Here is a 25241-nt window from a genome sequence, read left to right as displayed (position 1 = left end):
CTACCTCCGCCCTCCCCTTCTCCTCACCCTCTGGTAACCACTAGTCTATTGTCCATTTCCATGAGTTTCTGGTTGTTTGTCCTGTTTGTTTGTCCTGTTTGTTTGTTGCTTTTACGTTTCTATCCTGCATATAAGTGATATCATGTGGGTTTCAACTTTTTCTGTCTGGCCTTTTTCACTTAGGATGATTATTTCAAGGTCCATCCATGTTGTCGCAGATGGCAGTATTTCATCTCTTCTTATGGCTGAGTGATATTCCATTGTATATAAGTACCGAGACTTTCTTCTAAATATAGACTTTCTTCTAACTATACAGAAAGCTGCACTATGTCCATTGCAAAGATGAGACTGAGGTTTCCGAAAGGACTTAAACACAATTTCATACAGAATATTGAGAGAGAGAGAAAAAAAAAACATTAATGAGACTATACTCCTCCAGGATTTTAATATTGAGACTATACTCCTAGGATTTTTTTTGTTTGTTTCTGCCTTTTTAAATTAACTTCCATAAAACTTGACATATAAAAAAATAAGAAGGGATCTCAGGAGTTATAATGTAGAATGAGATGGGGGAAAATAAAAGCTTTGATTCCATAATGAAATACCTCTTTACCATGTTGCCTTATATTTTACAGCCTTTTACAGTTTGGGAGGCACTTTTGTATGTGCTGTCTCATTTGATGCTCAGCCCTGTGAAGTAAACAAGGTTTAAGTTATTATTCTCTTTTTACAAATTAGGAGTTGCATGCTTTCAAGATTTGGTAACTTGTTCACTGTTGCAAAGCTCTTAAGTGTCAGGCCAGAGCCAGACTTTTATAGTCTTGACTCTGAACCCAACGTTCTTTAAGATAATGGAGGCAAAATTAATCAACGAAAATGATGTTCCTCAGCCAAAATGTTATTTAGGCATATTCATTTCCATATCAGTCCACATCAGTGATCACGAAACTGTTCAGATAGTCTGAGAATGTCTGCCCGTTCCTGACCTTTGAGTGTGAGATTTCCCACAACTAAGCCCTTGCTCTTAAGGGCAAAGTGAGTCAATTTTTAATTCTTATTTTGCTTTATTTGATTTCTCTGCATAAGCTGCTTTTCTCTCTGCTTTCCAATCAGCACTCGAGTCTTTGCTTTTTATTGTGCTAGTGCTGACTATTTAAAATGTACTCTGCTTGGCAGGACCACTCATTTCATTTTTTTCAATGATTGATATGAGGTCACTGGTATATGAGTCTCCACATTATTTTATGTATGGAGTTATTGCTATGTGGTGCTGAAATATGAGCTATGGGAACAACCCAAATGGTGGAGACATGCTTTGGGTGAACCAAGTTCTTTCTCACTTCAGTCAAGAGTAGAAAAAGACAATAAAGCAACAGCAACTTTGAACTCCATAAGTTAACATAAGAGACTAAGAGCCTTGTTTGTGTTTTTCTTTGAAAATGATAAGAAGATCGATTCCTTGAAATGATTCCAAACGACATAAAATAGCGTATAGTATCAGGAAACTGAGTCTGGGGGTAGTTAATGACTTATAAAATAAGCTGAGTGACTGTCTCTTGAACAGAACATATGTTTACACTTCATGTTCTATTGGAACTGATTGTTTCTCTTTTTATTTTTCATACTTTTGACCCCATGATTGATGTAATCATGGAACCACGTAGAGTTCTTTGAGTCAATCCTACATGTTTCTCAGGCACTGTGAGACAGGTTTTCTTGGTGATACCTATCACCAGGGCAAACATCTCATTAAAAATTTATTGAAGGTGGTTTGGCAGCTTTATTCTAAAAGGGTGCATCATCCTAGAGAACTTTATATATCATTTTCAATTAACGAATAGAAAATTGACTATGTTTATTTGGCTCTTTAGGGTTAAAACTGAACAGGGTTTCATTTTTTTTTTTTTCTTACCCTTCCGAAGTTTTTGAGGCAACTTTTACCAGCAGAAGACAGGATCTTCTGCTACATTCCAGCCCTGAGTATTGGGTAATTTTGAACCTCCAGCCGTATATGTCTGATTGGTCAGTTTCATTCTAGATAAATGGTGTAAAACAACATGATTTCACATGATTTCTGCAGAAGTTTCCTTTTTTTAAAAAAAAATTAAGGTCTTAACATGCAATTTCTGAATCATTTTATTCTCAGAACACAGTTGTTTCTGAGAATGTGCTCCTTATAAATTAGGTCAAGATTGTATTTCTACTTTTTCACTTAGGAAAAATGAAGAATAAGAGATTGTCATCTGCCAAAAGCCAGCAGGGAGGTCTCTTTTCCATATTTAGGACAACTAGCCCGCATGTGCTCAAATTAAAGGAATTTTAGCAGACCTGTTTTTATTAATCTGCAAAATAAGTTCTGCATTACTCTCACCCTCACCTTTCTAAGATTTCTGAGAATTAAGAAAAGATGTTTACTGAGGAGAGGTATAGGTTGCTAAGTTTTTCAGGGACTTTAATTTACAGCCCTTATTTCTCCTTTTTCTTATTCCAGCATTGATACCGGTGTTCCAAACACCAGATAGTTTAGTTTCCATTGTCCTTGACTTCAAGGAACAATAACTAGAATAAGTATGTTGCTGTTAGGTACCTAAATATTTAGATGAATAATTTGTGAGCTCTGAACAATGGCCCACCTGTTTTGTTTATGCCTGTTATGTTATAACACCCTGAAAGATAAAATCTAACAAAATGGCTGAAAATTCAAGTAGTCTCACTCATTATTTACTTTTTTTTCCAATGATATTCCAACGATGGTTCATTGTAGGTAAAATAATTACTCAATGCAAGTTTATAACACACGTAAACTTTGAAACTCTTCCTTCAATATTTAAGTGATACTAGAAATGAGCACTATGGTTGGGCCACTGTATTCATAACCTAGAAAGTAATTAGAATTCTTTTGGTAATATCGGGAGTTTTTTTAATCACTCTTTCTAAGAGTTAAAAAAAAAAGTGCATTATAAATGTATTGTATTTGAAATATCTCAACTATCTGACTAAATATTAATCTTTACAATAAATATATGAGGCACATATCATCTTCATTCCACAGATGAGAAATGGTGAATCAGAGAGGTCATATAACCAAGAAATTGCAAACCAGAATTCAAATTTATCTCTTAACTTTAATCAAGTACCTTGTCTACTGAACATATTAGCTAGAAGTACTTGCTCTGTCTGTGCATTTGATTTCTTCTACCTGATATGTTCTGCCTCCTTCTATCCTTCCCATTTCCACCTATATGGCGAGAAAAACAGCTTCTAAAAAAGCCTTCAAGGAGGAGCCCAAAGGCTCCCTACCTCTTCCCCACTCACTCATGTCCATCCTCTCTGCACACCCATGATCACTCTACTGACATTGAGACCCTTTCATCTTGTAGTATGGTCATCTCTTTATTGCAAAACTTCAAGCTTTTCGAGAGCAAGACTGAATCTTGTTCATCTGTATATGCCTTGCAGTGTTTGGAGGATTGTAAATGTTGGAAATTTATTATAGAATGATTTAAATATTTTTCCTTGTAATCCTCAGATGATGTTCTGATGCCTTTATAGTACAAATTGGCCTTCACATTTCATCTTCAGGGCAACTCTTTGAAGTAGGTCACATAATTTATTCTCCTTTTTCAGTTGAGGCTGTGAAGACACAGAAAGGTTAAAAAACTTGTCCAAAACCACACAGTAAATGATATAGCCAGGGTTCAAGCCCAGGTCTCCACAACTCATGCTCTTTCCATTAAGTTATGCTGTTTTTCTCGCCACATAAAACTTAACAGATGGATGGATAGGTGTATGTCTCGTTTCTCCAATTAAATCAGGAGATCCTTAGGACACAAAGTTAATCCCAAATTGAGTGCTTTTTTTCACTTGGCAAATGTGGCCTCTCAAACAAGTTCTTCTTTTGTGTGCCTCCCTATAAGGCTCTCAGTGCAATGCCAAGTAGGGGGCAGATGCTGAATATGTATTTATTCAGGGGGATCAAGAATTGTATATTCTAGAATTTCTCCAAGTAATTGAAGACAATTAATAAGAGAAAGGAGGTGGAAAAGGAAAATCAGGAGACTGTTTGAAGGGGGAATGTGCCATGTAGATAATGGGAATAAGATCCATTGTAGGTGTTGTAGAGATGAGACAGGCAAGGAGAGGCTTCCGTTCTGAAACTCTCCCCATGTGTAAAGAACTCCTAGTCATGCCGATGGCATGAGCTTCTCACCACTGTGTTAATTTTCTGCAAGTGTCCTCTTGCTTCTTTATTACATTGACCCAAAACTCTTTGAGGTAATGTTCAGTGTGATGATGAGTTGGTGGCCCCCGGTGACATTTTACCCCAGGTGTTTTCCCTAGAGTATGGTTGAAGATAAAAATCTGTTAAGGATTTCTTTTGTGGAAAAATTTAAGAAGCCTGAATTTTTAAGACAGAGTTATGTTCTAAATTTGGGGATTCTGATAGTCTGCATAAATAAAGATAATTCAAATTTTAAAAGTGTAACTCTCATATAACCCTGCAGAACTGGTGAATGAGAAAATTAGCTTAGACCTGTGGAATCAGGTTCAGAATGAGGCTTATATTAATTTGATTGTTTCTCCACCAGTCAGACCACATTCCTATTCCCCCTTCCCTTAATTTTAAAGATTTTGAAAATACTAAGCGCTATAATATTATATGCGCTTCCTATATTCTTTATTCTTCTTTAGAACCTATTGGCTTATGAATTTAGATAAATGAAAAGTTCTAGAAATTGAGTAATTTCCAAGGCTCTATTTTATATATTTGGTCTAAAAATAGTCTCCCTTTTCCTACCTGACTGGGAAATAACAGATAAAGAGTCTCTTAGAACTAAGCAAGCTTGTGATCAGAGTGTGATCAAGATGTTCCCTGGTTTCTAGGAGATGTTTCAGCAAGTGGTAGGCCTCTCTTAAGACAATAAGAGCAACCCTAAATACTCCTAATTTCCTAGCTCCCTACTGTGTGTGTGAGAGGGGTGGGGGTGGGGGGCTGATGTTCAGACAGATCCTTCGAAGAATTCAAAACTTCCTCCACCTGTTTGACCAGCCTTCTTTTTCCCTTCTCTGACTGAATAGCACTACCTTTCCCACACAGAGAATGGCTTCTTTCTCCTAACTCAGTTTCTATTGCAATAGCTATCCATTTGCCATTCTGCAACTTTCGCCCACTTTTTTTTTTTTTTTTTGAAAATAAAGGCTTAGTCGTAGTGCAGATGCAAGGTTGACAGGTGCCAATGCCACAAAGAGTAGGCTGTCTCCAGTGGTCATGGAGAGGAAGTGACCGTCTTTTTAAATCTAAAGTTTGGTTTCTACTTTTCTTCTAGCTCCTGTTTTTATGTTACCTTCTGCATTAGTTTACTAGGGCTGCCATAATAAAATCCCACACACTGGGTGGCTTAAACAATAGAAATTTATTTTCTAACAGTTCTGGAGCCTGGAAGTCCAAGATCCAAGGTGTCAGCAGGTTTAGTTTCTTCAGAGGCCTCTCCCCTTGGATTGTTCATGGCTACCATCTCTATGTGTCCTCACATTATTTTTCTTCTGTGCACAACAAATTGTACATCCTTGGCTCCTCTTCCCCTTCTTATAAGGACACCAGATATATTGGATTAAGGTTCCAATTTAGTGGCTTCATTTTAACTTACCTCTTTGAAAACCTTGTCTTCAAATGTGGTTATATTATGAGGTACTGGGGATTGGGAATTCAACAAGTAAATTTGAGCGAACACAGTACAGCCTATAACTTCTTTTCACTATCAGTGTGCATCCACCCTGGAAAGGCTGTATCCATTCTATACATCTATACAGAACACATTAAGTCAAAAAGACCTGGATCTTAGTCCCACCTTTGCTATTTAGTAACAGTGTAATCTTGGGCATATTATTGGATTTTACTGTCTCAGTTTTCCCCTGCCATAAACTGGGAATGCTAATAATATTACCTGCTTCATAAGGTTTTTGAGAGTTAAATAAGATACAATTATACACTCAGTTTAGTGCCTAGCTCAATAAATGTTAATTATAATAATATGAATGAAGGTGCATTATGAAGCCCTCTTAGAAAAGGAGATTTTAATTATAATCAAATTATGGATATTAATTAATACCTTAAAATTTTCACCTAAAATATAAATTTGCTGGAAGTCTCCTATAGTTTTCACTAAATGTTTTACTTTTCTCCACATCAAAATTTGTTGGAGTGTGTGGTTTAGATGTGTGATGATCCAGTAGAGTTGTGATGACCATCCATGCCAAATTCTACATAGTAATAATTCTAAATATATTTTCATTGCCCTCATGAGCATACTCCTATTTAGAAAATTTGCCCCAATTTTTGGTTCAGCCATGGTCATCATAATAAGTACAGCACAGTCTACCTCTTAATTCAGTAAGCTCCATTTAGTCAAGAGATTAAATCGAGTCCAAAGATTCATGGACTGTTTGCTTCACTTAAATGAATTGGTGATTCACACTTACTGATCAACCTACTAATACCACCATTCATAAATGGGAATGGGCCAACCCCTGCTGGTGTAATTATCAGAGGGAGGAGGAGTGGGATGGGCGTTGAACAGCTGATGGTTCTTCTCACTTCTGGAGGGGGGCCCTTGAGATGACAGCATATAGGTGGGCAGGGCAATGGTGACACCTCCCCGGGGTCCCTTCAATGCTGGGAATTTACTGAGCCTCAGCTGTCAAAGAACAATAAATTTCCCTTCCAAATATAAAACGTAAATCGGTGTTTCCCAAACACTGAGAGGCAAGAAGAAACTAAATCCCATAATAATGAAAAGAATCCTGTTAATTAAATCAGTAAGGTAGAGAGCTTCCCTCCCAGCACACGGCCCTGCCGAACAGTAGAATACCTTGGAGACCGAAGCTGAAATCCAAGCTTTTTCTAGGTTGCAAGCCAGCATCCTGAGGGAACATTTAGAAGAAAAAAATCCTTAAGCACAGGACAAGTAAACACAACTTTTTTTTTTTAGAAGTTGTACTTGGATTATGTTTATCTGGAAAGGGAAGTTGCAAAACAAATTGTAAACCAGGCTTCAGCATATTTGTGCCAGTCCTTATCAGATCTGCCACCAGTCAAGGGTAAACTTGAAGGCCAGGTCGCTGTGAACTAAATAAAACATGGGATGCTTAGAGGAAAGAATACAAATATATCATTTCTTCTGATTTGCTTAGTTAATTTTTTTCAGCCATAGCCTGTTTTAACTTATTTGGTTCTTACAGCACTGATTAAATGTTTACTTCACACATCTTTGTCTTTGTCCTGCAAAGCTGTTGATATAGATTTGTGGGTTTTTTTTAATGCTTGGTTAATTGTCTGGTCTGTTAAAAGAGAGTCTGTCGCTGCGGTTGAGGAAAGCTGGAAAAAAATAGAGGTTAAAGTTTCTTATGAACCTGTCACATTTGGGAATTGAGGGCCGTATAATATTGCTGCCCTCAAGCCACGGATAGCAACTTCTATTCCCATCGGTGGGAGCCCTCACAAGGATGAAAGCCACACCCTCTTCAACCCTGTCAGCTTTTGGTTTTACTCCCCAAACCGAGGCACTTCCACCCATTATCTACCGACCTTTAAATCGCTTTTGCTTGCCAAAGGGAGCGCTTTTCGAATGAACCAGAGTCTATTCACAGAAGCTGAGACTTCCCTTCAGAACTGGCCCGTATTTGAAAATACAAAAACTACCCAGCTCTCTTCTAGACCTTAATATTTAACGAATCTTTCACACAATGATTAATTGCATGCTAGTTATTGCATCAGTGTCTTTGAAAAATAGGTTATGCATGTCATAGGACGTATTTGAAGTACATCAAAGGTCATTCAGATTTACATTTGCCTATAGCAAGGATGTGTTTTTAATCTCTGGCACAAGAGTTTTCTTGTCATCTGCATTCTCCTCATATTACCCTTTATCGTTCGTCCAGTCCATAACCACATATGCACACACTTAGAAAAATCATTTTCAGTATTGTGAAGGTGGCTAGTGTAGCTGGGAGGCCAAATAGTAGCTTTGTGTAGATAAGTCGACGTGGGTCCACAACCCTCAGCTCCCACGGCACCACCAAAAGGCTTTGACCTTGGAGGTGTGAGTGGCAAAAGGAGGAAGTAGCCAACATAATTGGTTCATTCCTAGCTCTAGATGACTCAGAAGAGCTTTAAGAATCCACAGGTGGCCACGATATGATGTCCAGTTCATATGATTCCTGGGCGTGAAGCAAAACAAGACAGTGGGTCCCATCCCAGTCCCAGTGGCTTCCCTCCAATGATCCTATACACAGCTTGTCCTCAGATAGGATTATGGATCGTGGTCTGATTTTCTTGAAGCAAAGTGCATTTTTTTTTTTCCTTTTGACTTTTCACAGTGGTATCTGTATGCTTGAGCGAGATGGTGGGGGAATCTCCTTACATTTTTTTTTTTTTAGCTGAGTACCAAGTAAAGGGAATTTAAAGGCACAAGGTACATTTATGAAAAACAAGTGTGTGTGTATGTGTGTAAATTCAGTGTGCGTGCAGATTGGCATATTGCAAGAGACAAATTCTGAGGTTTCTAAAATTATTATTCTTTTATTGTGTCTTTATTTTCTCTCCCTGCAGGAATATGAGGAAATAGTTGCTTACCACTTGTTACTTAGAAATGGCTAATAGGTGATATAAAAGCTGTGCTTCACTGGCATTATTAATGAATATCTTCAGTCACTTATGTATGAGTGGCAGATATGTGACATATTTGATGAGGAATAACTCTTTAAGTAAAGATAGTAACTACTTCCCAAAGGCTAGAACCTGTGCTTTTTAATGGAAAATCTGAAGCAAAATATAGATTTAATGCAGGTCTAAATGTGTGTCTGGTCAAAAGTTTGCTTTTAATTTCTTAAAATATAAGCTTCTTAACCACATCTATGGGTTAACTTGGAGAAACAACCTAGCTACCAGCATTTATTGAGCATCTACTCTGAATAGCCTACCGAGCTAGGTACTAGAAACAAAATAGGTCAGAGCTTGATAGTAGCAGTAAACATTTCACTTCAACGAGATTCCAGAACTGAATATTAGAAATAGCATCATAATTTAACCCTAATAATGTTTAAATATACCCTTTGTTTTATCTGTATATTTATATTTAGCATAGCTACAAAGTACCTTTTCCCCTTTTATAGACAAGGTTTTGAGTGGGGAACCAGAGGCAGGTGTGGAGAGTGGAAACAAGTTGCATAGAAACTGGCAAGCCCCTCCACAGCCTGGGGACAATTGTGGCACACTCCACCATTTTCTGTTCGCATTGTGACAGTGTAGCACTTTTTTTTTTTTTTTTCCCAGCAGTGGGATGGGGGTCAAGTCTTCCAGTTAGGAATTTTCAAAGACACACTCGTAAAAGGAAAAAATAAAGTTTGCATTCCTTTATATATTTGGATATGACACATTAAAAGCCAGGCAGGTATGGAGCTTGTTTAATCTCTCACCACGGTGGCAATCACAAGTGCTTTGATGTCATCTGGTCGCAAGGCCCCTGAGACTTTCCAAGGAACCAAACTCAGCTGACACTCTGTGGCCTGCCTATCCCTCGTGGTGTTCAGAAAAGAAAGGAAAAGGTCCCTGCACCTTCTTGTTTCCTTCCTTTATTGTACGGTTTGCTTTGTTTGTTTGATTTTAAAACTGCCATTATGTGAAAGTGTTGCAAGTATAAATAATTGAGAAGATAACTCTGTGGGGAAACCACTTTTGCTGCCTTTGTGCAAAGGCAGCTCATTATGGCTCTGAGCTGCAGCATTCCGTAAGAGCAATTATGCAACATCAGGATGTCATGGATATTAACCAAGGGGAGTCGATAAGAGACGAGAAAATAATTTTCTAACTTATTTAATTAAATTTATTTGGTTTTTCAAATAGTTCCTCTAGTATATAATTTACCTGACCACTCCCTGGTTGCTGTGGTCTTTGCAGGACTGTCGTTCAGTGTTTGTGTTCTGGCGTTCCTCCTCGATTCTGCGTGGACCTAAAATGGATTTATGTTGGGGTTTAATTTCCACCCAAGGTGAGGTTACCCATGAAAACCGAACCATAATTTGGTCATGAGGTTCTTATCTCCCCCGGGGCTTCTATAGCCAGTTAATATATGTTAATACAGCAAAGTGAACAAAAGGTTAAATAAGTGGGTCAGGCTTTGAACAAGGCCTGTACTGCTTACTTCTGCTTAACCGGGAAGAAAAGCCCGTAATGTCGCTTGCCTGACTTTCACCCCCATCATTTTAAGAATTGCTTTGCCAATCCTTCACAGCAAATAGTAATTTTAAGTGGACCAAAACAGAGCTCAGGGTGTTTGCACTCCATGGTAATGATAGAGTAGCTGTGCTCCCTGGAGTCAATAAGCCCAACAATTGAGTCATTTTTGCCTCCTGCGAGTGAATCACTGCTGTTAGCCTGAATGACAGGATGGCTTATAGAACCAGAGCCCTTCACGGGCTGACCTCATCCCGGGACAGCGAGGTTCAGAGGGCAGGCAGGTGGTGTTTAACACAGTTATAAGTAAAAGCTGATTTTGTACTTGTATACTCCGTAAACAAGAAAGTAGAATTGGTGACAGGGTTCCGGGGGCAGAGGATGGAGGAGCATTTGATGTGCATTGATGTACTTTATCCAAAAGAGTACATTCCCTCTCTCTCTCTCTCTCTCTCTCTCTCTCTCTCTCTCTCTCTCTCCCTCTCTCTCCCACCCCCTCTCCTTCATACACTTAAGTCCATAAGTCTAACATCTGTAATAGACATACTAAAGTTAGATGGTCATAGCCCAATCACAATTCTGATTAATGAAAGATGCAGAGGGTGTTGCAAAAAAAAAAAAAAAAAAATTATCTTACATATAAGATTAGTCTTCAGTTTCTAAGAGGCATTCTGAAGTGGAAATTCTAAGTGTACATAGCAGAATACCCAGTGATAGGTTTTTTAAAAATATTTTATTGAGTGAGAAAATGAGAAAAGTCGAAAATGGGAAAGATTAGAGAAAATGTCCCAGCCTAAAATCTTTCCTTAATGATCAAATTCCCTTTGAGACAGGAAAATTCTAATATTTACAGCCAGAACATTTTTGGAGTCAGAGGTCTATGGAGTAGTCAGGTTTTATAATAATGGTGGGAGATGGGGTTAAGAACAGGTAAGATATAAAACAAGAACCCTACAAATGCTTCTCCATATCTGAGTCTGACTTGGGCAAATATGAAGCTGGAAATCCTATCTTCAAGTTGACAAATGGTTTAAAAATACAATTCAGGTTAAAAACCAGAATGTTGCTTCATTTTTTCAAATTATCAGAACCCCAGTTCAAAATCTATTTAGTAATTAAAAGTTAGGAAATAATTTGTACCATCATTCCTTCTTAGAGGTTCATAATATATTTTGGCCCATTAAAGGCTGTGATATAACTTGCAGCAAAGTGTCTTCACTTTGTTCCACTTAATGTTATTTCCCCTGCATTTATTTGACCTACCACCCCTATTTGGGAGAAACACCTAGTGACATCAGTGTCCCTCAGAGCACAATTTGGGAAAAACTTTCTTAGAAATATTTGAGAAAAAATATATATATTGAAAAGTTTCTTATTCTTTCCTCTCTACATCTCACAAATCTTCCTACTCACTATTCCTCTGTCCCAATACACACACACACACACACACACACACACACACACACACACCATAATACTTCATTGTATTAATGAACTGCATACACAGTTCCCATTACAGCTATTCTTTCCTCTCGCATCAACCGGACTTACGCCCCAATATAACTATAGCACGTGTTCCCCAGCTTGGAAACTCTGATGCCCACTTTCTCCCTAGTGAAGTCTGTCTCTTCCTTCGCCCTGGCACCCAAGATTTTCCTGACATCCTTAATGCCAAAATGGATTCAGACCTTTAACCTAATACCTCTAGTCTGTATCTTTAGTTGTTTCTGGGTGCAAAGATAACTAGACCAGAGCCAAGAAGCTAGAGTTGTTTTCCATTTTAGCTCTGCCCCACTCTAGGGAAAATCATTTCATTGGGATTCAGCTATGTCACTTGAAAAATGAGGAAGAGAAAATCCCTAAGGGCTCTTCTGTTCTCAATTTCACACTATTTCTAAGATGGAGGAATCCTGTTTTCATTCACTCATTCAGTTATTCATTCACCAAACATTTTATTTAGTATGTACTACATGCTGGACACAGTCTCAATAACATAGAATTAAGAGGTGGTTACTGCTTTTTAAGGCTGTCTAGTGGGGAGCTAGACAAGTAAATTCTGACCATGGTATTGAATAAATAATGTGATGGGCATATTAGCCAGGTACTACTGACTGAGGAAGTGAGGAACCAGGGAAGTTACCTCAAAGAATGTTGTCTAAGAATTTTGAAGGATGTATTGACCAGATGTCTATAGGAGAAAGGCCTTTCCAGACAGAAATAATAGTATGTTCCTAGTAAGTTAGCGTATTAACTCTATACTATTTATCAGCTTTTGGTTTATTTGTACATTACCTGACTCCAAATTAAGAATCTATGGCAGTTAAACCAATTTCTAAATTAAATTATTTTTGATAGATGATATTACTTTATCTATACTATGAAAATGGAGATAATTCAAATATGCCACCATTTCTACTTCTAATAGTTAAGTTAAACCACTTTGAAATTCTGAAGGATGTGAAATATGAATATGCTGTAAGAATTCTTTCAAATTGTGGTATAATGTGCTTGCTTCTTTGTCTATTGGAGAGTTGAAGTGTCTGTCGAATGTCAGAATCAAAAGTTGATGTCTATATTTCTCAGCAGATGGTGGGTGGGGAGAACCCCACTAACTAACCTTCTAAAGCTAAAATATTTAAGGACCAAAGCAGATGTGACATAACTGTTGGTTTGCTAAGTCTCTTGTGATTTATAAAGATATATTTTATGTGTTTTATGATTACGGAATGATGCTAAAAATTTCATAGGTAATAATACCGTTACATTGGAAAGACTGCGTATGACATCTCTGGAGAAGATGCTAAATGCTAGCTACCTGGCTGTCAAATCAAAGTAAAAGATGTTTAATTTATTATTAAGAAAAGGCAGTCAGGAAATTTTATTTGGAATTTAGTCTTTGATATTTGAACATCATAACCGTGAGGACATTCAGTCATATGTTCATAAATAGATTTTTTTCCCGCTTCTTGACATAATGAAAAATGTTTTAATAATATTTTTTAAAGATTATTGTTAGACGTACAGCTGTTATAATTGTAGTTTAAGGTGACTTTAGAATTTTTTTAGATTTTTGATTTTTTTCCTTTGGCACCTGTACAAGATGCCAATATACACTGGTTAAATGGCATTTGGTTTGAACAGAAAAACTAACATATATGCATATTTATGATATTTTGTTTGTTGGATATTTCTCTTAATATTTCTTGACTTTCTGTGTTTTAATCTCATTTTTTCATATTTTGGGTTGAAGCCACTCAAAAGCTTAACACCTAGAATTTCTCACTTATGGTTCCCTTTAAAAGTGCTAAAATCTCAGCCTCTCAAGCAAGAGACCAAGCTACAATTTAAAGAAAGCGGTGGTATTGATAAAGGGCCCTAAGAATGTTGCTACCGTCTGCATGTGTCTTCTCTCACATCCTTTCTTTTAAACCAGCAGGAGAATTGAAAAACTGGTAAGAGCCTGGCCCATCCAAACACTTCTGGCATGCCAAGCTGGCCTTCTGAAGTCTCCCCTGCTGCTTTAGAAAAAGGAGCCCTGCAGACAAATGAAAGGGCCACAGGGACATTCACATGCATACACCTTCCTTCCAAACATCAAGTGACTTTAGATTGCTGGTGTTGGAGTGCTTTAGCCTGAGTTGAAGAATAGAGACTTGAGAACCATTTGTTTCCACACCATTTTGGGTGAAGTGCTATATTTTTCACCTTAAAAGCCCATTTAAAAAGAAAAATATATTTTGAAAAGAGGACACAATTTGGAAGCCATCGCACTTAATGGAGTCCCTTTTAAATGTAACACTTTGTCCTATCAATTCTCTTCCAAATTAGTTGTCACTACCTAGAGAAAACCCACCCTTGATTGTCTTATGCTATCGCTTAAACACATACAGTCTCCCATACCCAATTCTTAAAATTCTAATAAATTCCGTTGTTAAGTATGGAGTGGAACCCAACTTGTGTAGCAAACCGCAGTGTGACGGATAATGTTATTACCATAGACTTCTAATCTAGTCACTCAAATTATCTCAGAATTAAAAGAAAAAGCAAGCTAGACCTAATAAAAATAAGGCCATGACCAGAGAGATTTTTACTGACAATTGACTTGGCCAACCATTAATGGATAGCAGACTTTGTAAAACCTGAAGGATATATGAAAATGAGGTAATTTTTTGGAGGCTGCCGTATCTCTGGAATATTCGTGCAGTTTTGACAAGATTAGAGGATTCTGAAGTTAAAGTCACTTCTTGCTAACCTTTCACTCTGCCTTTGTCCTTTACCTTGAGTGGCCTGTATAGCTTCTCAGCCTGAAAGTCCCACCGTCAACTCAAAAGTGTAACATTTGGAAAACTGAATTTCTTTCTTCTTACCACAACAAATCAGAATTCCTTCTCAATTTCCAGTTTTCATCAACTGTGTACCATAACATCCCAAACATAGATGCTTAAGTATACCCTCATATCTTTTATATTTGTATTTGAATGTCATCTAAGCATAATTCATCAACAGTTTTCCAAGCTAAGTGTTACACTTCTTTTTCATATCTACCACCTTCATCTGGGTTCACTTTATTTCCCTCTTCTGCTTGAATTAGTTAATAGCTTCTTACCTGCTCAGCTTCTAGCTTCTCATCAATTCGCCCTATATATAGCTCTTGGAATAGATCTTCCTCAAGCACCATGTTTTATCATTTTCAGCATTCAAGAATTTCAGAAGTTCAATTTGTCACTCAAGAGTCGGGGAAATGAAGAAACATTTGTCGAAGGATACAAACTTCCAGTTAGGAGATGAATAAGTTCTGGGATCTAATACGCAACATGGTTAATTATAGTTAATATAACTATATCTTAAGTTTCTCACCACAAAAAAAAACTGGTAATTACATGACATGATGGAGGTTTTAGCTAATGCTACAGTGGTAATCATTTTGCAAAAACAAATATCAAATCAATACCTTGTGTACCTTAAACTTACACAATGTTATATGTCAGTTATATCTCAATAAAGCTGGGGAAAGAAAGCACCTCCACCAACTTGTCTATTAACTATAGCTAGGTTTTGCAAACCAAAACCAGCAACCAGTCTGAATTCAATTTCTTTACTCTCCCTTGCACAAAATGGGCTCTGTCTGCCTTGGTGGCTTCATACATGCCCTTCCCTTATTTCCTTTCTTCCCAGTAACCTATGCTCTTTTAATCTGCTTCAGCTTTCCTCCTCCCAGAGTCTTGTAATTAACCTCCATCTGACTTCTTTAATTGACCCTATCACACTTATTTAGTGCATGTAGACTGTGTTGATTTGTAATTATTATGTATTCTCAAATTGTGATTTTTCATTTGTTTCTGTGGGTGTGCGGAGTAAAAATCTTTAAATGACTGCATTTTCAAAAATTTAAATATATATATGGAGAGAGTCATATAATTATATATTTATGTGTTACATATAATTTCTTATTGTATATGACCTTGTCAAGCTTTTGTCACTAAACTTGTCTTCTGTTGAGTATAGAATGTGGAACTTATCAATGTGAGACACATATACAGATTACTATAGATCTTAAAAACTATTTATTCTAGTTGTTTTAGGACTGAAAAGGATGAATATAGGCCTTACATAATCACTGCTTCTCTCTACCTTCCCGCCCCCCTTCCAAATCCAGTCTCTCGCTGGGATATACACACCCCCAGAGAAAGCATCTACTAGTACAGTTTTCTGAGTGTCGAGGAGGTGGGTGCTTAGTAACTTTTGACTGAGCAAAAAGGAGCATAGGATAAAGCAAAAAAATGAGGCTGAGAAAAATCTCTATTCCCCCAGGGAAAGTGAGACAAGGGAGAAGAGAGCAAACACCAGACCATGGCAAAATGGAGTAGAAGCAAGGATTTTTAACAACTGTTCTTTTCTCCTTCATTTTTATCATTTCTACCACCTATAAAATTTCTACCTTTGACCTATGTGGTAATGTCTAAATATCCTAGAGCTGATAACTCTTTGTCACCCTTCCTTCCAGCAGCTGCACAGAAAACTTAGCTGGGTGTTAATTTCCAGCAAAGTTTATTATCTGAGGTGTGAGCGTGTATGTGTGTACATATACACATATGTATACATGTGCATGTACACTTACATATATGTATATGTGTATATATACACACATGCGTACACATAACACATATATATGGCTGATGACGTCTCACAGTTTATCTTAAGACCACATTGCTTCATGTTCCACTTGATTGACGGGGCATCTCTGACCTGACAGATTTATTCACTGAGAACAAGATCACGTGATTGAAACCACTTTTAATTCTTAGCAAGACAATGCGTATAGCTTGATTTTGTTGTTGATTTTTTTCCCCTTATATATTACTCAAGGAAGCCTATGTCAGTATAAATCAGTGGTAATGAAATCAACATTATGGCATCTTTGATATTGCATTTGCTAAAGCCTTTCTGGATGTTTAATTCAGCACTTAACGATTGATATTATAGACAGTGGATAAACATTTCTGATGGATCTGTTTGCTCACAGATGAAAAGAATCTAATCCTTTTTTCCCTTTGATTTAAAGAGTGTGATGCCTTTGGAGAGGAAACAGTTCAAATGTGGTCATCATAGGTTGGTGGCACTAAAAATAGAAACTCACTTAGGGTAAAATTTGCTGTCAGGAAAAATGGAGTGTTCTTTCTGAACTCAGGAACGCATGGTTCATGCGAACTTGCTTGTAGATGGTTGCTACAATAAGGCTTCTTTCATACAGGTGTGTTTATGCCCCAGGCTTGCTGGCCACAGTCCATTCCATTTACAGAAGCTGAATTAAACAATAACTACCGCATTGCAAAAAATGGTGTGGGGGGGGGGGAAGGGGGGAAAGGTGAGCGTCAAAGGAGATGCCTGAGAGCTTTGTGAGGGCCAAGAAAAACCCTGTTGCAGTTGTCAGAGCTTGTTGATGTTGCTGGGAACGGCACTTTTTTTTTCTCCTGGATTTTGTGGTTCTGCCTTAGGAAAGAAAGTAAAATAGAACGGAAGAACAAAGTCCTACTCTATAAATCAGCAGCTGCTCCTTGCCAGATCAAAGGAGTGACATTTTTGCTCCTGGACTACTTGTCCACTTGAGGGCTTGACAGGCAGCTAACAGCTGGCCTGCTAGACTGTATGGGAGAATCAGCCTACATCTTCTTCTGAGCAGATGACAAGCTAATCAGAGAGAGATCCATAGCATAGGGCATGTGACTACACCTTGATCTCCTCAAACATATCTAATGCATAATTGCTAAACAGCTTGGTGCTTTTTTGGCAAGTTAATGCTTAGGTGGTTTCCATTGAGAAGTAGGATAAAGAATTAATACTCCAATCAAAGGTGATCATGAAATCTAAAAAGATCCTAGATTTGTCAGGATCTTCTCCTCAGTGTGAATTAGTAAATGGACAAGAACATAATGAGAACTGGCTAAAATCTATGTAACTGATGATAAAGTGACTGGTTGATTTCTCAAAGCCCAGTCAGGCTCTATAGTGTTCAGGTAGATGAACGGGCAATTGCTAATTGGCAATTTTGAAAATGATTACTCCTGCTTTTTATGCTGAGAGAACTGAATAAAGTTATAGCTGTATCTTCCTTGTCTTTAAAGAGTTGTTTTCAGAAGCACTTATAAGGTGCGTAGGTATATAGATCAGGAATTTTAATGTCAGTAGTAAAACTTTCAAAGTAATTCATATTCTAGTTGATTTCCATCTGCAATAAATCATGTACAGGATGAGGTAATATACTACAACTTAGGTCTATTGACTTAGTATTTTATCTTTAAGAAGATAGATCCTAGATATGAATAGCTCAGGAAGTTTGCGTGTTTTCTCCTCCTTTGCTTTCAAATAGCTTTGAAAGATCACTTTTATAATGCATGATAAATAGCCACATATGAATAATCGGATGGCATTCTGTAAAAGTAACAGTGCTTCAAAATCATAACCTGCTGGGAAGTTTTGTTACATGCCATCGGGTGTGATTATACTTAGGGAATAGTGTTTTATTGGTACTCAGTATTATAAAGGAAATAAATGATAATTCCCTCTCTTAGAGAAAATTTCTCAAATACTTTTATTAAAAAAGTCTACTATTGGCGATCTAAGCCTTAGTCAAATAAGATACCAAATTCTCCTGTTCACTTTTAAACTTTTTTAATTATAAAAATAATCATACTTCTTATTAAAAACTCACAGTACAGCATTACGTGAAAGAAAAAAACTCTACCATCTTCTTCTTATCCATTTCTGAGAGATAACAGTTCCCACTTTATATTTGGCCCAACTTTTCCTTTAAGAGGTACATATGGAGTCAAATGAATTAAATTATTATAAACTGTCACCCAAGGCAAGTGATTAAAAAGACTTTAGATCCAAGATGACTAAAGAGAATAGTATGTGCATTTTCACAGCTAAAGTTTACAATTAAAACTTGATCTTTAAAAGTTTCTATTCTTAAGCCACATGCTAGATTATCTATTTGATATGTGATCTAGAGCAGGACTTCTCATGCTTAAATGCGTATAGCTAACCTGAAGATCTTTTAAAAAAATGGATTCAGATTCAGCAGTGACAGGGTTGGGACCACGGTATGTTTGCATTTCTAACAAGCTCAAGGTGATGTCTCTGTGGTTTGGTCCATGGAACATAGAGTTGCAAGTATCTAAAGAACCATTGAGAGGCTGTGATTCCACCCCACCACTCAGTCCCTCAGCAAATTCCTGCTCCAGTGTCTGAAATCCCCACCTTGGATTATACATTTGGATTAGCTGTGATCTCCGGAAAGACCCCTACAGCATGGACACATGCTACCTGTAGGTTATAACACATTATTATCCTCTTATCGACTCAGCATGAATTAGTTTAATAGTCACCCACCTAGTTTTAATTACGACCTATAAGAGAACAGAATTCTTTGGGAAGGGACATCAGTTAGGCGCATTTTGAGTCTAATCTAACATTTAATGAGCCTTTACTATGTGCCAGGCACCGTGCAAAGAATTTTATATGTAGTACATCCCTTAAGCCTCAAAACAATTTGGGCCCAGCTATTGCCCCAGTTTATAGATAGGAAACAAATCGAGGCTTAGAAAGTTAAGTAGACTTGCCCAAGTTCACAAAGCCAGGAAAGGATAGAGAATATGAGCCCATACACTTTATTACTTTGTTCTTTGGAGATGTCTGGAATATAGAACAATAATTGAGAAGCATTTACCCAAAGTGAAGTAATTTAGTAAAGAACCTTTGTGAGCCCTCGTAACTCTATGGAAGAATTAGACAAAGGAAAAAATACTGAAGGAACACCACAGAAGGTCATCAAAGATGAGTATCCCCTGCTTGATAATTTTGCCCAGAGCCTTTCATGTCAGCATGAATACTTCACTCACTACTCGAGGCATATTCAGAAAACTACAAAAGGTTTGTGACTCCAGATTAATATCATGGTTTCATATTGTTAATGTATGACTATTAGTTCATTTGTTTTTAGAGTTGTAGACAGATCTGGTATCTATCAAATTATAAATTAAGCTGTAGCTCATGAAAATTAATTACGAACCGTGAATATATCATGAATCTCATTCATTTACCTTACTTTGTTCACTGTTGTCTATGTGTGAGTATGATCTGGCCACCAATGAAAATTTTATGTTTGCAACATGACTCGATCATTCATGTGCCTGAGCACATGGTTGAAGGCATTAAATCTGCTTAATTCATTGATTTAACCATTTCAGTGTCTCTTCCTGAGAAAACCCCACTCATAGTCATAACCACAGCACAGAGAAGAGACTCGCTTTTTTTTTTTTTTTCAGAATTAAGACAAAATGAAAAAACTTGATAACTCAGTTGCCAAGGCTGAGCCTTCGTTGTTTCAAACACCAATCTGTGGCAAGTTTTGTGAATAAGCGCCACTGCAGATGAGCCCCATGGCTGGGGAAGGTGGAGAAGCAGGGTTTTTCACTGCTTAACAAGTCCCCAGTCGCCAAGCTGCCTATAACACCTCTTCCAAATTGATCTGATCCCTTGTCAACAGTTCAGCCCCCTTCCTTGACCAGACCAATCCATGCAAAAGCCTCAATTCCGGGGATTCTCGATTCCTCCTCGGTGTTCCGGGCTGGCAGCTTTCCAGGTGACTCCACAGAGGCCTGCACTTTCTAACAAAAGGAATGCTGCTGAAAGGAGTTGGTTACCAGGTGTGGCATGAAGTTAGTGAACGAGAAAGAAGGGATTTATCAGCCATTTAAAAAGAGGGGGGCGAAAAAGAAAGAAAGAAAGGAAAATAAATCAACCGACCATCAGGAATGTCACCTAAACCTACCTCTCCCGATCTGAAATATGCTTTAGAGTGAAAAGCCTTTAAAAGAAAAATCAGGTCGGTCAGATTTCAGTTGCAGAAAAGTATGCAAAGCTGGAAAGTTTGACTCTTCTGCGGGGGGTTAAGGTGGGGATGGGGAGCGGGGGAGGTCTCCAGGAGACATTTCTCCAGCATGACAACAAGATGAGATGTCAATGATATTTTGCTATCTTGGATTTATTATTTTTAATATATTCTTTTTTCATCTCCATGTTGACTCAGAAAGGCCTCATGATTCTTGGAAAGTCATTGAATTTATTTCTATAATTAAGTTATTTTTAAGCTAACAGTCTTAGTATATAGTTTTTAAGGATCACACATACTAATGCATTTTCTATTTTAGTAAAATTTAGTGAGAAAGTAGATAGTATTAGTAGATATTCTCCAGAGCTTTTGTGTAAAGCCTGGATACTAACTTTCTGTTCAATACAAATCAATGGAACTAGTGCACTTTAGGGTACTCATTCCCTAAGGAGTCACTAATGGAATTATCTCTAGCCCTTAAAAAAAAAGTCACAATGAGGCTAATGAAATTTTTTTCTAACTGAATTCTGGATAAGGCCCTAGACTTACTAGCACATTTTATTTATGGCATTCATCATATATGGCATGTTTTACAGGCAAGTTGTACAAACCTCAGAATGTTTTTAAGAGCTATTTAATACCTAAGAAGACTTTGTAATTTCAGGTTAAATTGTTTGTACCAATAGAGAAGTATATGTCCTCAACTTCAAAATCATTCCGGGATGACATTAAAACTTAGAGAGAATTTTTTAAATATGAGATACAGATGAAAAACCTAACAGTCTTTGGATTGGAAATAACTTGTGGGGGTTTTCATTAAAGTTGGGTGCAGCTTGCTGCATTTTGGTTAGTTGGATGTCTTCAGCAATTTTTCAAATGTTTTGGGTTTGGCAAAGTCCAAAATGTTTTTGCCAAGACCCTCTTTTCCCCTTATTTTTTAAACCCGTGTGAAATTCAAGGATAACTTAATCCATATGTGTCTGATTCATTTACACTTAACTCATCAAAATGTTATTTTGTAAGACCCATTTAATATTCAAGAAACCTTCTGAGCCTTTTTTAAGACGCCTTTTGTTTTTGAACCAGTGAGTTTTTTTTTTCCATATGAATGGAGCTTGGACCTTGAAAGATTGAAGATCAGTTGATTTTCAAGTTAGACTGTTCAAATTCTAAGTAGAATCAAAACTTGATATTCTGTTTACTGCTTGAGCACCAAATAAATTTGTTTTAAATCATAGATCAGAGGATATGGAAAAAATTAATGTCATGTAATTTGGAGGAAAGATCATATTTGGAAATTTCATCTTAGTAGTGTTAAAGAAATAAAAATAACTCCTAATTTTATTTTTTTAATCTATAACTAAATTATTCCATTTTATGTACATTGGTGTGTTTTTAAAGAGTGGCCTGTGGATCCTTACAGTGGGGTAATTTTGTTTTTTAGTAGTAAAGTATTCTTACAAGTCAATTCATTAATCGTTAATTTTAATAATAACATCTATAGTGTTTATAAGATATCTTAAGATCAGAGAGTTAACAATTGGCAGGAGTTGTATGTTAAGAGATTTCTGAAAAATTGGGGCACATGTGTTTTTAAAATTCTCTGTGATTTGAAAGAATGTGGTAGAATTATGAAGCTGGCAAGACATAGCACTATGGATCATAACCATTGTTTGAGAACAAAAATTCGGAGAGGCATATGGAGCCCAAGTGAAGAAAGCAAAATCTCTCTGACCCTTTGTAAAAGGATCTAGTGAATACTTTCAGAGGCTTTTATGCATATTTGTTTAGTAGAACTGGGCAAAGAAAGGCCATCACCATTACTGCTAGTGAACATCCCTTCCATGCCATGGTAACTAGTTGAAAATGTAATACTGAAGTGGCATTTCCAAGTTCAGCGCCTCTATAAAGACCTGCTAGCACACAGAATGCTTTTTTAATGTTCTGCATTGTTGTGTATCCCCCATTGAACAACCTTTTGAGAGGACCCCGTTTTTTACTAATGTAAACATTCTGACGAGTATCCAAAGAAATGACCTTTGAGTGAACCTCTAACCTTCCCTGTAATTATTTGTTTGAAGACAGTGTGGAGTTCTCCTGCTGAGAACTAAGAACCATGATGCCTTGCAGCTCTGTGAGTAAGGGAGTGTTTGGGGGAACTGGAGAGAAAGACATAAATAAGGGAACAACCTCCAGATGTAAATAATAAAAGAGTAAAAGGGTGAAATTAAAAAGGGAAAAAATAGCAATTCGTTTTACCTAAAGAGTAGGCCTATAGGAAAAAACAAAACCAGGATTAGTAGCACAGAAAAAAGAGGTGAAATCCCTGCCATGTGTGTCCTCCATTAGAAACTTCAAGGAGGAGAGAAAAGGTTTCTCTGATTCTCCTGAGCCTCTCAGTTGGTCCTAACTCGAGCTGTTAAAAACAGCTCCTGGCGGAAGAGGGGGTAGAAATCTCAGGCTAGTCCTCCTTGGTCCCAGTAAAAATGATGGGGAAAGAGTAAAATATAATAAAGTTCCTTTTCTAATTTGAGGGATCTAGAAGGCTTTGCAATCCACCTGGTCAGATATTCCTTAACAGCCCTTGAGGTGCCAGGTAGTAATAAATATGCAGTTACGACTCTCCTTTTGTTTTTTACTTTTCATAGCCTGTCACTTTCTTCCCCAAACCTGAGGGGGGTGGCAGGGGTGGGGGGGGCGGGTCATGTAACATTTTTGACAACTGAGCTATACTTTCTTAGGTAATAAAGAAGTTCATTGTTTTGCAAACAAACACCATATGCAAACGACTTCTTTAGTTTTCTTGCAGCTATTATTCTCCAGCCTAATTGTATTTTCACTGGAGTGCTAGCAGGAGGCCTGAATGAGTGTGGGCTGCTGTCCTTCTCAGAAGGGACTTCAACTAGGAACTTTATCTCGGTAGGATCGCAGAGCTGCCAACACACACTAGAATGTTTTTGGCTAATGTCAAAGAAGTCTTCAGTTCCTGCCCGTTGGCCCCATGTAGACTCAATCATTAAGTCCCCTGCAGTTAAGATTTGAAACTGGGAATATTGGGAAATGTTATAAATGAAACTGGGAATATAGGGAAATGTTATAAATGGGTATATTTTTAAGGGACAGCCAACTATATGCTAGGCATCCTCCTCTCCTTTCATGCCCCTTCCCCTCCCCAAATGCACAGCCAGTGAATCCTGTGCATCAGCTCAAATGTGTGGGGAATGCACGTCATTTAATGCACAGGGACAAGGGTAACTCACAAATGGTAGAAAATTGTTTTGTTTTTATTAAATTTGTAGAAATAAAGGAGATTTCTTATCATCTTACTCTGTTTGTACATGAATATTTGATGGGCATTATTAACATTAAAGTAACATGAAGTAGGCACTTATTTTTGGATTTCCAACAAAATTAGATCCAGGCTTCTAGATGAAATAACTGCTTCTCCTTCACATTCCTGTGATTCAGCCACCACCTGATTTGAAAATGTTTCTTGGGCTCTAATATCAACCATGTGTACCTGAGGCTCTGTCTTTCTAGTGGGTTGAAAGGTGGCTGAGTTTATGGTTGGCAGTTACCTTATCCCTGCCCTGGGTGTCCCAGTTTAGACTGGAAAGGCCGCCCCCAGCTGGCACTGACCTCTAAATGACCCCTAACTTTACAGGCTTAAACTGCAGGAGTTGCCGAAGAGCAGAAGTCTTTCTGGCCAGCACTTATTACTGCTGTGTTGGTGATAAAACTTCAGACAGCCTAATTGATGGCTTTGCTGACCTAACAATACCTTATGAAAGCAGAGTGCCAGAGCCTGGTCTCCATTTATGACCAGCTGCAAGGGGAAGTTGGGTCTCCCGATGATGGGGAGTTTAGGGAAAGGAAAAATCTTCCAGCCTGCGAACTTTAACCAGATTCTGTCTTGTTCAAGAAGCAGAAGCACGATTGCAAATGAATAGAAGCTTTCTCAGGGAAACCTTTTTTTTTCCCCTGAGCTTTTTTAGCAAGTCAGCCTCCAGTTGATTATGAGATGATGGAGGAGATGATCTAGTCAACTCTTTTTGAACACTGAAAGAGAAAATTGCCTATGAATTAAAAAGATAATGTTCAGGAGATGTTCGACTGGACTGTGTTCTCTGCAACGGTCGTGCAAAGGTGTTCACAGAGCACAGAAATTTCACTTTATGACTGAACTTCTCTTTTATTTCAGGTTTATTAATGCCAGAAGAAGAATAGTACAGCCCATGATCGACCAGTCAAATCGAGCAGGCAAGTTCCAGCTAGTATCTATATTCACACCCCACAGGCACAAATCCTCATCAAGTTATACTTCAAGAGTTTCATCACCTGGTAAATAAATGCTTCTGTCAGGCATTCTGGGAGAATTTTTTTTTTAAGGTCCCCAGAATTCCATTCTAGGAAGCAACTTCACTAATTGGTGCTAATTGGAGATTTCCCACCCCGACTCTACTGAAACTGCTTTTTATTTTCTTTCTGAATTGGTAATTGGGCACAAGCATTAGTGCCACAAGCAGTTTGTTTGACTGTGAGCTCTGGAATTACTCATTGCTTGTCTGCATCCAATCAGTAGCACACTCTCATTTTCTCGTTACCCACAATTCCGTG

The 25241-nt window shown here is 37.6% G+C and overlaps 1 protein-coding gene across 10 annotated transcripts in view; it reads left to right on the top strand.

The window, feature by feature from the left end:
- Window positions 1-25241, top strand: part of MEIS2 (Meis homeobox 2) — a 193237-nt gene that overhangs the window by 162767 nt on the left and 5229 nt on the right. For all 10 annotated transcript variants that reach the window (XM_016139592.2, XM_016139593.2, XM_016139589.2 and 7 more), the window contains one exon: window positions 24826-24884. In XM_016139592.2, the coding sequence (XP_015995078.1) occupies window positions 24826-24884 (59 nt within the window). The remainder of the gene's footprint in view (window positions 1-24825; window positions 24885-25241) is intronic.

Source organism: Rousettus aegyptiacus, unplaced genomic scaffold (assembly GCF_014176215.1).
Source record: "Rousettus aegyptiacus isolate mRouAeg1 unplaced genomic scaffold, mRouAeg1.p scaffold_m13_p_3, whole genome shotgun sequence".
Classification (NCBI taxonomy): Eukaryota; Metazoa; Chordata; class Mammalia; order Chiroptera; family Pteropodidae; genus Rousettus; species Rousettus aegyptiacus.
Note: the sequence above shows the minus strand (reverse complement) of the source record. Positions and strands in the feature narration are given on the sequence as shown.